The sequence below is a fragment of the Oncorhynchus gorbuscha genome, linkage group LG15, assembly GCF_021184085.1.
Source record: "Oncorhynchus gorbuscha isolate QuinsamMale2020 ecotype Even-year linkage group LG15, OgorEven_v1.0, whole genome shotgun sequence".
NCBI lineage: Eukaryota > Metazoa > Chordata > Actinopteri > Salmoniformes > Salmonidae > Oncorhynchus > Oncorhynchus gorbuscha.
Genome location: NC_060187.1, coordinates 84,831,361 through 84,843,860, shown reverse-complemented (window position 1 = coordinate 84,843,860; position 12,500 = coordinate 84,831,361). Strand labels below are relative to the sequence as shown.

The 12,500-nt window shown below is 47.0% G+C and overlaps 1 protein-coding gene across 3 annotated transcripts in view; it reads left to right on the top strand.

The window, feature by feature from the left end:
• LOC123998311 (nuclear receptor subfamily 4 group A member 3-like) overlaps nt 1-12,500 on the top strand; it is a 40,667-nt gene that overhangs the window by 18,914 nt on the left and 9,253 nt on the right. For all 3 annotated transcript variants that reach the window (XM_046303412.1, XM_046303411.1, XM_046303410.1), the window contains 3 exons: nt 4,710-4,839; nt 7,945-8,108; nt 9,806-10,005. In XM_046303412.1, the coding sequence (XP_046159368.1) occupies nt 4,710-4,839; nt 7,945-8,108; nt 9,806-10,005 (494 nt within the window). The remainder of the gene's footprint in view (nt 1-4,709; nt 4,840-7,944; nt 8,109-9,805; nt 10,006-12,500) is intronic.

Below are 12,500 nucleotides of genomic sequence, written 5' to 3'. Positions count from 1 at the left end.
GTGTGTGTGTGTGTGTGTGTGTGTGTGTGTGTGTGTGTGTGTGTGTGTGTGTGTGTGTGTGTGTGTGTGTGTGTGTGTGTCCAGTGTAGATGGGTTAGCCACGGCTGTAGTCTCTCAGTACAACTGGGCTTTAGCCATTTGGGGTTGTAGGCTATGCTGTGATTACATGTAACTCAGTTCAGCCACTCTGGAGCATCTTCTCTCATTCTACCTGAGCGGGGACAGAGAGTGCAGGGACAGAGAGTACAGGGACAGAGAGTACAGGGACAGAGAGTACAGGAACAGACTAGATGTGTGGGTATGTGCACACTGTACACAGTGAAACAGGTTATTCTAGTAGAGTGGTTGTGTCTTCCCTCTGCCTTTCCCTTTGTCTCTCATTCTCTTTCATCCCTCCATCTCTCTTAACGTGTTGCGTGTGGCAGACAGTCGCGAGGGTGGTGTTCACAGTGTACACACACACACACACACACACACACACACACACACACACACACACACACACACACACACACACACACACACACACACACACACACACACACACACACACACACACACACACACACACACACTCTCTCTCTCTCTCCTGCTCTCTCTCTCTCAAACACTAATCACATAGTTGACACACACAAAATGGTTTGTAGAATCACATAATGTTGAATCATAATGTAGAACCATAATGTAGAACCATAATGTAGAACCACAATCATAATGTAGAATCATAATGTAGAACCATAATGTAGAACCATAATGTAGAACCATAATGTAGAATCATAATGTAGAACCATAATGTAGAACCATAATGTTAAATCATAATGTAGAACCATAATGTTGAATCAAACACTAATCAGAACCATAGTTAATGAACCATAATGTAGAACTGAGTAGAATCATAATGTAGAATCATAATGTTGAACCATTCTTAGAACAGGTTAAAATGGAACCATAATGTTGAATCATAATGTAGAACCATAATGTTGAATCATAATGAATCATAATGTAGAACCATAATGTTGAATCATAATGTAGAACCATAATGTAGAACCATAATGTAGAACCATAATGTTGAATCATAATGCAGAACCATAATGAAGAACCATAATGTAGAACCATAATGTAGAACCATAATGTAGAACCATAATGTAGAACCATAATGTAGAACCATAATGTAGAACCATAATGTAGAACCATAATGTTGAATCATAATGTAGAACCATAATGTTGAATCATAATGTAGAACCATAATGAAGAACCATAATGTAGAACCATAATGTAGAACCATAATGTAGAACCATAATGTAGAATCATAATGTAGAACCATAATGTTGAATCATAATGTAGAATCATAATGTAGAACCATAATGTTGAATCATAATGTAGAACCATAATGAAGAACCATAATGTAGAACCATAATGTAGAACCATAATTTAGAACCATAATATAGAATCTTAATGAATCCCCTTTCTAGTCATTCTGGTTCTTTGGACACGGCCCCTATCATTCATTCAAGTGTCGATTGGTCAGGTATCTAACATATTCCGGAATTATTATGACATGATGATGACATGCTTATGAATTTCCACTGCATGGGTGATGACTTTGGTACAATGATTAATGAGTTACCTGTGTTTAACTCCATATCAAAAGTCATATATCCAATCTACTGACTCCATCTATCCAACACTAACTGAGTGTGTCCCTTCTTCCTGTCCATGGTGGCTGATCCACACACACACACACACACACACACACACACACACACACACACACACACACACACACACACACACACACACACACACACACACACACACACACACACACACACACACACACACACACACACACACACACACTGACTTGTATCATTGTACTCAGTGGGAGTTTTCTGACCAGCCACCTCTATCTTAATCAAGCGATGAGGTCAGGGATCAACAGGCCTGATAATATGATTGAGGTCACCTCATCTGTGATCTGCCACATTTCTTAATAAAATGTGTGCGTTTGTGCGTGCGTGTGTGTCAGGTCTGTAGAGAATCAGGGATGAGTGAGTTAGCTGTATTACCTGTGACCATAACAGAACGCCACTCTACAAATGACACACACACACATACACACACACACACACACACACACACACACACACACACACACACACACACACACACACACACACACAGACAGACAGACAGACAGACAGACAGACAGACAGACAGACAGACAGACAGACAGACAGACAGACAGACAGACAGACAGACAGACAGACAGACAGACAGACAGACAGACAGACGAGATGCTATGGTGACCAGCGAGATCTCTAATGTCCGTTCACAGATTAGTCTCTAGAGTCCTTAAAGTAATTGTTCCACACTAAATCAAACGTCTTAAAGGAACAGTTCACCCCAAAATCAATGTTTTAAAGAGATGGGTCACTCCTAAATCAATGTTTTAAAGAGATGGGTCACCCCAAAATCAATGTTTTAAAGAGATGGGTCACCCCAAAAATCAATGTTTTAAAGAGATGGGTCACCCCAAAATCAATGTTTTAAAGAGATGGGTCACCCCAAAATCAATGTTTTAAAGAGATGGGTCACCCCAAAATCAATGTTTTTTTAAAGAGATGGGTCACCCCAAAATCAATGTTTTAAAGAGATGGGTCACCCCAAAATCAATGTTTTAAAGAGATGGGTCACCCCAAAATCAATGTTTTAAAGAGATGGGTCACCCCAAAATCAATGTTTTAAAGAGATGGGTCACCCCAAAATCAATGTTTTAAAGAGATGGGTCACCCCAAAATCAATGTTTTAAAGAGATGGGTCACCCCAAAATCAATGTTTTAAAGAGATGGGTCACCCCAAAATCAATGTTTTAAAGAGATGGGTGACCCCAAAATCAATGTTTTAAAGAGATGGGTCACCCCAAAATCAATGTTTTAAAGAGATGGGTCACCCCAAAATCAATGCCTCTTTTGTATACCTTCAAAGTGGTCAAACCTGCCTCTGACATGTACACTGAGAATAACAACATTACCTAAGTAGAATATTCAAATTATTGCAATCGAACAATTCTACACTTCCATGAATTCACAATATGTAAATCATATCATGATGGAGATTTCTTTAATTACTAAGAGGCATATTTAAGAATAAAGCTTACATGAACAGAATAATATATTGTATTATTAAACAGGCAGTGGTCCCTTATAAATCATGTATTTGATGTTGTCCGGCCATCGTGCTTCAGCCTCAGACAGCTGTTATTAAGTGTATCATCATGTTTAACTTAAAGCCTAAAAGGTTGCAATTCTCTTCAACCACATTAGCCTCAATAATGACCATAACCAACTTATCCCTGCATGCATGGGTCATTGACCGTTTAAGAGAGATGAGAGACATCGGAGCAATCAGGAGCGCCATGACAACCCCTCTCCTCCCGCACGCCCTCCATTACGCCACGGTTCCGGCCTCGCGCCGGAGCATATGGAATAATTGGTGTGTTATTGGTCTCCCGGGGGACCAGGCATGTGTGGCGCGAGGGGTTCCTAATTGGATTGATTTGTTTTGATGTGTTTTAGAGGCGCTGAAGGAGGTGAGGGACCCTATAGAGCCGGCCCATCTCAGACAGTTACACAGAGACTCATTACATCTTCAGGAACCAAAGGGTTCCATTATTTACCTCTAATAAAAGGATCCTTTAGAGCAGTTTGTTGGTCTCAGTTTATCCTGGCGTGCGCTCCCTGACACTATGAACTGGTTAACCAGACCAGTCAGGGTCACCAAATAGGAGACTGAAATGTAACGACTGCAAATATAAAGATTTGCATTGATTAAATGACTCTGTCATTACTGCGTATGCAGATGGTGAAGTTGTTTATTTTAGCTCTATAATTGCTGTGTGTTTTACCACCAACATGCACCCAGCCAGACTGTCCGTGGGCAGCTCTCCCAGTGTCTCAGCAGGATCAGAGCAGGCACAGTAGGCTACCCTACTGATCAGACTCGCTCCATTAGCCTGGCACGTGCATGGGGATAGATGGACAACTCAATAAACTGTCATAATAATATTGTTCTCCTCTGCGCAGGGCCGTCTCTGATTTCATTTTAATAAGGTCAGTAATAATGGCGCGAGCCAGCCGAGGAGAAAACAGCTCCCGAGGGGCCCATTGAGAGGCGCGATGCGCGAGGCCCCGGAGGTGCCACTAGAGCTGACCCGCTAGCTTCACAAACAATCTGATCACGCGGCTCCGCGGCCGCCGTCCCCTGTCTCGCGGGACCCGCCTCGGCACGCCACGCGCTCATGCCTATTGTCATCCTCCTCGCGCTAATAAAATTGTCCCTCCTGCAGGCGAGGCATGTCGGGAAATTAATTTGATCTAATTATCCTGATGTCACCGCCATCTTTCAACACGTAATTAAAATGTGACCTGCGAGCTTCCTCCTCTATTCTCCACCGGAGAGAAAAAAACACAAACTGAATTAAATAAATCAAGTGTTTGGTGGCTGATTGTGTCCCTTCTTCCTGTCCGTGGTGGCTGATCCACACACACACACACACACACACACACACACACACACACACACACACACACACACACACACACACACACACACACACACACACACACACACACACACACACACACACACATTCTTTCTCCCTCTCTCTCTCACACATACTCAATCGTTCTGTGTATGTGTCCCCACAGCGTACGGTGCAGAAGAATGCCAAGTATGTGTGCCTGGCCAGTAAGAACTGTCCGGTGGACAAACGGAGACGCAACCGCTGCCAGTACTGCCGCTTCCAGAAGTGCCTCAGTGTCGGCATGGTGAAGGAGGGTAGGAACACACTCACACACGAACTCTCGTGCACGATCACAATCAATCCCGTTAGCTCATTTTCCTATAGAACACATCTTCTAATAAGGTAAATCTGACCCCTGGTCTCCATGGTGATGGTGTGTATCTCTAATGATGGTGTGATTGGCCGGTAATGGTCTGGCCTATACAGCAGTCACACAGGTGCACACGCCCAATGCACACATTTTGCTTTGGTAAGACAAGGTCTTAAGTTGTGAAAATCAGACAGACTGGCATCTCCTACTGATTCCAGGACCCACACAATCCGTGGGTCCCTCTGGCATCCTGATTTAATGTCACCCTCTAATCTCCCACAGTAACTCTCCCACAGTAACTCTCCCACAGTAACTCTCACACAGTAACTCTCCCACAGTAACTCTCACACAGTAACTCTCCCACAGTAACTCTCCCACAGTAACTCTCACACAGTAACTCTCACACAGTAACTCTCACACAGTAACTCTCCCACAGTAACTCTCCCACAGTAACTCTCCCACAGTAACTCTCACACAGTAACTCTCACACAGTAACTCTCCCACAGTAACTCTCCCACAGTAACTCTCCCACAGTAACTCTCACACAGTAACTCTCACACAGTAACTCTCCCACAGTAACTCTCTCACAGTAACTCTCCCACCGTAACTCTCCCACAGTAACTCTCCCACAGTAACTCTCTCACAGTAACTCTCCCACCGTAACTCTCCCACAGTAACTCTCACACCGTAACTCTCCCACAGTAACTCTCCCACCGTAACTCTCCCACAGTAACTCTCACACAGTAACTCTCACACAGTAACTCTCCCACAGTAACTCTCCCACAGTAACTCTCCCACCGTAACTCTCCCACAGTAACTCTCCCACAGTAACTCTCCCACAGTAACTCTCACACAGTAACTCTCACACAGTAACTCTCCCACCGTAACTCTCCCACAGTAACTCTCCCACAGTAACTCTCACACAGTAACTCTCACACAGTAACTCTCCCACAGTAACTCTCTCACAGTAACTCTCCCACCGTAACTCTCCCACAGTAACTCTCCCACAGTAACTCTCTCACAGTAACTCTCCCACCGTAACTCTCCCACAGTAACTCTCACACCGTAACTCTCCCACAGTAACTCTCCCACCGTAACTCTCCCACAGTAACTCTCACACAGTAACTCTCACACAGTAACTCTCCCACAGTAACTCTCTCACAGTAACTCTCCCACCGTAACTCTCCCACCGTAACTCTCCCACAGTAACTCTCTCACAGTAACTCTCCCACCGTAACTCTCCCACAGTAACTCTCACACCGTAACTCTCCCACGGTAACTCTCTCACGGTAACTCTCCCACGGTAACACTCACACGGTAACTCTCACACGGTAACTCTCCCACGGTAACTCTCCCACGGTAACACTCACACGGTAACTCTCACACTGTAACTCTCCCACGGTAACTCTCCCACAGTAACTCTCACACGGTAACTCTCACACGGAAACTCTCCCACGGAAACTCTCCCACAGTAACTCTGCCACGGTAACTCTCCCACGGTAACTCTCCCACTGTAACTCTCCCACAGTAACTCTCACACAGTAACTCTCCCACAGTAACTCTCACACAGTAACTCTCCCACAGTAACTCTCACACAGTAACTCTACCACAGTAACTCTCCCACAGTAACTCTCCCACAGTAACTCTCCCACAGTAACTCCCACACAGTAACTCTACCACAGTAACTCTCACACAGTAACTCTCCCACAGTAACTCTCACACAGAAACTCTCCCACAGTAACTCTCCCACAGTCTCTCCCATAGTAACTCTCACACAGTAACTCTCCCACAGTAACTCTCACACAGAAACTCTCACACAGTAGCTCTCACACAGTAACTCTCCCAAAGTAACTCTCACACATAAACTCTCCCACAGTAACTCTCACACAGTAACTCTCACACAGAAACTCTCACACAGTAGCTCTCACACAGTAACTCTCACACAGTAACTCTCACACAGTAACTCTCCCACAGTAACTCTCACACAGTAACTCTCACACGGAGACTCTCACACGGAGACTCTCACACGGAGACTCTCACACGGAGACTCTCACACAGTAACTCTCACATGGTAACTCTCACACGGTAACTCTCACACGGTAACTCTCACACGGTAACTCTCCCACAGTAACTCTGACACAGTAACTCTGACACAGTAACTCTCCCACAGTAACTCTCACACGGTAACTCTCACACGGTAACTCTCCCACAGTAACTCTCACACAGTAACTCTCCCACAGTAACTCTCACACAGTAACTCTCACACAGTAACTCTGACACAGTAACTCTCTCACAGCTCCACTGCCCTCTGCTGGCCAGTAACAGTGGGAATGGTGGAACAGTGGGAATGGTGGAACAGTGGGAATGGTGGAACAGTGGGAATGGTGGAACAGTGGGAAGGATGGGACTGGGATTTTCATCTTTCATCAGCAGTTTACCAAAATGAGCCATACCTGCTATCCTCACCCTTTTTCTCCCTCTAATGTGGTACTGGTCTCTCTCCTGTCTGAAATCTGATCTCTATCTCTCCTGTCTGAAATCTAATCTCTCTCTCTCCTGTCTGAAATTTGATGTCTTTCTCCTGTCTGAAATCTGATCTCTCTCTCTTGTCTGAAATCTGTTCTCTCTCTCTCTCTCCTGTCTGAAATCTGATATCTCTCTCCTGTCGAAATCTGATCTCTCTCTCCCTCCTGTCTGAAATTTGATCTCTCTCTCTCCTGTTTGAAATCTGATCTCTCTCTCCTGTCTGAAATCTGACCCCTCTCTCTCTTTCCTGTCTGAAATCTGACCTCTCGATCTATCCTGTCTGAAATCTGATCTCTCTCTCTCCTGTCTGAAATTTGATCTCTCTCTCTCTCGTGCCAGAAATCTGATCTCTCTCTCATGTCTGAAATCTGATCTCTCTCTCGTGTCTGAAATCTGATCTCTTTTTCCTGTCTGAAATCTGATCTCTCTCTCCTGTCTGAAATCTGATCTCTCACTCCTGTCTGAAATCTGATCTCTCTCTCCTGTCTGAAAGCTGATCTCTCTCTCTATGGTCTCTCCTCAGTGGTGCGTACAGACAACCTGAAGGGCCGTCGAGGTCGTCTGCCCTCCAAACCAAAGAGCCCGCTGCAGGTGGAGTCCTCGCCTCCCTCGCCTCCCCTCAGCCTGCTCTCTGCTCTGCTCAGGGCCTACTCACACTGCACTCCCAGGGAACTAGACTACAGCCAGGTAGGCTACCTCTGTCTCTCTGTCTCTGTGTCTGTATCTGTCTCTCTCTCTCTCTCTCTCTCTCTGTGTCTCTGTGTCTCTCTCCATCTGTCTCTGTCTCTCTCTCTCTCTCTCTCTCTCTCTCTCTCTCTGTGTCTCTGTGTCTCTCTCCATCTGTCTCTGTCTCTCTCTCTCTCTCTCTCTCTCTCTCTCTCTCTCTCTCTCTCTGTGTCTCTGTGTCTCTCTCCATCTGTCTCTGTCTCTGTCTCTGTCTCCTCTCTCTCTCTCTCTCTCTCTCTCTCTCTCTCTCTCTCTCTCTCTCTCTCTCTCTCTCTCTCTCTCTCTCTCTCTCTCTCTCTCTCTGTGTCTCTGTGTCTCTCTCCATCTGTCTCTGTCTCTGTCTCTGTCTCTGTCTCCCTCTCTCTCTCTCTGTCTCTCTCTCTCTCTCTCTCTCTCTCTCTCTCTCTCTCTCTCTCTCTCTCTCTCTCTCTCTGTGTCTCTGTGTCTCTGTCATTCTGTCTCTGTATCTGTATCTGTCTCTCTCTCTCTCTGTGTCTCTGTGTCTCTGTGTCTCTGTCTCTGTATCTCTCTCTCTCTCTCTCTCTCTCTCTCTCTCTCTCTCTCTCTCTCTCTCTCTCTCTCTCTCTCTCTCTGTGTCTCTCTCCATCTGTCTCTGTCTCTGTCTCCCTCTCTCTCTCTCTCTCTCTCTCTCTCTCTCTCTCTCTCTCTCTCTCTCTCTCTCTCTCTCTCTCTGTGTCTCTGTGTCTCTCTCCATCTGTCTCTGTCTCTGTCTCCCTCTCTCTCTCTCTCTCTCTCTCTCTCTCTCTCTCTCTCTCTCTCTCTCTCTCTCTCTCTCTCTGTGTCTCTGTGTCTCTGTGTCCCTGTGTCTCTGTCATTCTGTATCTGTATCTGTCTCTCTCTCTCTCTCTCTCTCTCTCTCTCTCTCTCTCTCTCTCTCTCTCTCTCTCTCTCTCTCTCTCTCTCTATGTGTCTCTCTCCATCTGTCTCTGTCTCTGTCTCTCTCCATCTGTCTCTCTCTCTCTCTCTCTCTCTCTCTCTCTCTCTCTCTGTGTCTCTGTGTCTCTCTCCATCTGTCTCTGTCTCTGTCTCTGTCTCCCGCTCTCTCTCTCTCTCTCTCTCTCTCTCTCTCTCTCTCTCTCTCTCTCTCTCTCTCTCTCTCTCTCTCTCTCTCTGTGTCTCTGTGTCTCTGTGTCTCTGTGTCCCTGTGTCTCTGTGATTCTGTCTCTGTATCTGTCTCTCTCTCTCTCTCTCTCTCTCTCTCTCTCTCTCTCTCTCTCTCTCTCTCTCTCTCTCTCTCTCTCTCTCTCTCTGTGTCTCTCTCTCTCTCTCTCTCTCTCTCTCTCTCTCTCTGTGTCTCTGTGTCTCTGTGTCTCTGTCATTCTGTTGTCTCTGTGTCTCTGTCATTCTGTCTCTGTATCTGTATCTGTCTCTCTCTCTCTCTCTCTCTCTCTCTCTCTCTCTCTCTCTCTCTCTCTCTCTCTCTCTGTGTCTCTGTGTCTCTGTCTTTCTCTCTCTCTCTCTCTCTCAGTCTCTCGCTCTGTCTCTCTGTTTCTCTGTGTCTTTATGTCTCTCTCTGTCTCTCTGTCTTTCTGTCTCTCTCTCTGTCTCCCTGTCTCTCTGTTTCTCTCATTCTCTCCAACCCAACCTTTGATCTCTAACCCACTACGTTCCTTCCCCTCTCACTTTCTGTACGATAGTTCAGTGCGGCGGAAGCCCCCTCCTCCTCCTCTGACACCCAGTACATACAGCTCTTCTATAGGCTGCTCACCATCTCCATGGAGACCACACGTTGCTGGGCCGACCGGCTGCCCGGCTTCAATGAGCTTCACGGCGATGACCAAAACCTTCTCATAGACTCCGCCTTCCTGGAGCTCTTCGTCCTGCGATTGGCCCACAGGTAAGAGGGGAGGAGTGACACACACCCGGCCACATCCACGTGGCCTTGCCTACACCTACCTGACCACGCCCACCAGGCCACACCTACCTGGCCACACCTACCTGGCCACACCTACCTGGCCACACCATACCTGGCCACACCTACCTGGCCAAATCTACCTGGCCACAACTACCTGGCCAAATCTACCTGGCCACACCTACCTGGCCACATCTACCTGGCCACATCTACCTGGCCACACCTACCTGGCCACACATACCTGGCCAAATCTACCTGGCCACATCTACCTGGCCACACCTGCCTGGCCTTGTCTCTAGCTGTGTTTTTCTTTTCTTAATGAATGGAGACCATCATGACGGAGACACGGTTCCGATCCCTTGAGTCTGGTGTTTGACGTACAGAAGTTGGTGTGTGTGTGTAGGCATGTGAGTGTTTATAGAGGGATGAACCAGTCATTTATTGACAGAGCTGAGTCAACTTTAGAGCTGACGTCATGTTTCTACTTCAGAACATTCTATAAGTCTTCCGTTTGTCTAAACTGTAACGGCCAAACTTCAGCTCCTGTGTGTGTGTGTGTGTGTGTGTGTGTGTGTGTGTGTGTGTGTGTGTGTGTGTGTGTGTGTGTGTGTGTGTGTGTGTGTGTGTGTGTGTGTGTGTGTGTGTGTGTGTGTGTGTGTGTGTGTGTGTGTGTGTGTGTGTGTGGATACCTGCAGTGCCATTGTGAGCACCCCAGCCTGTCTGTACCACAGCGTTGCTATGGGTTACTGTACTGACCCCTAGAGTATGTGGTTGGCTAAATTTATGGGATGGCAAAGGGAGGGGTACAAGCTCATCCTTTTGTCTAAGCAGTTGTCTGGGACAGAAAACACACACACACACGCACGCACGCACGCACGCACGCACGCACGCACGCACGCACGCACACACACACACACACACACACACACACACACACACACACACACACACACACACTTCATTTAGCATGTGTATGTTACTTCTACTAAGACTCTACACAATTAGAAAGTGTACAGCACAGCCCTATCCCCAGCCTGGCCTCCAGGTGCATGGTGGGTAGGGGGTGGGTGGTGGCATCTCAGTCCCACCAGGGGGGCACCAGCCTGGGCCTCTGACTCACTCTGGACTGGTGATTCAGAGAGGCCTCCATCACACACACACACACAGCAACCAAACATCATGCAGTCACCTCCCACTGCACAGGAACGTCACACACGGTGGTTTCAGTACTCTTTCTTTCACTCATTGCAGAGCCTGAGAGTGAGGGAGACACACACACACACACACTCACTATGATTGCAGTTGCGATCCTGCTATGGCCCTGTGGTGAACCAAGATGCCTCTGGCCCCAAATGTACAGTATGTGTTACCATGCACATGAGTGTGTTTTTGTGTGTGTGTGTGTGTGTGTGTGTGTGTGTGTGTGTGTGTGTGTGTGTGTGTGTGTGTGTGTGTGTGTGTGTGTGTGTGTGTGTGTGTGTGTGTGTGTGTGTGTGTGTGTGTGTGTGTGTGTGTGTGTGTAGGGTATATTTGCACCGGTCCTGCTGGTGTTGCCGTAATCACTCCGTTTAAAAAAATGGTCGTCATGGTTATTGGGTGATCTCTGTGGTGACGGTTGTAGTCAGGGGAGAGAGGAATGTGTGGCAGACATCCAGGAGTGAGCAATGGTGTGTGTGTGTGTGTGTGTGTTTGTCTGCTGAGTCTCTCTTCCATCTCTCTACTTTGGTCCCTCTCCAGACCCATCCCTCATTCCTCTTCTCTAGTGCCTCCTACTAACCTCTCCATCCATCCATCCTCTCTCCCTCTCATTTCTCTCTTGTTCCCCCTCTCCTCTCTCCTCTCTCCTCTCTCCTCTCTCCTCTCTCCTCTCTCCTCTCCTCTCCTCTACTCTTGGGATCCCCACTTGGTACTGACTGGCAAGTGCTGAGAGTGTGTGTCTATTTGTGAGTGAGTATGTCTCTGTGTGTGTGTTTGTTTGTGTATGTGAGTGGGTGTGGGTGCATGCATTCATGTGTTTTTATGAGTGTGTGTGTGTGTGTGTGTGTGTGTGTGTGTGTGTGTGTGTGTGTGTGTGTGTGTGTGTGTGTGTGTGTGTGTGTGTGTGTGTGTGTGTGTGTGTGTGTGTGTGTGTGTGTGTGTGTGTGTGTGTGTGTGTGTGTGTGTGTGTGTGTGTGTGTGTGTGTGTGTAGATGAGGTTGGAGTTCTCTTAAACTGTAATGAGGATAATTAGACACACAGTCTTTCATCTCTCTCATAACTGCTAACCAGCACAGCTAATGTTAGTACAGACCTTCATATGAGGCTACACACAACCTCCCTCCCTCCCTCCCCTCTCTCTCCTCTCTCTCCATCTCTCTCCCTCATCCTCCTCATCTCCCTGTCTCTCTCTCTCCATCTCTCTTCCTCATCCTCCTCGTCTCTCTCTCTCCCTCATCCTCCTCATCTCCCTCTCTCTCCCTCTCTCCATCTATCTCCCTCAT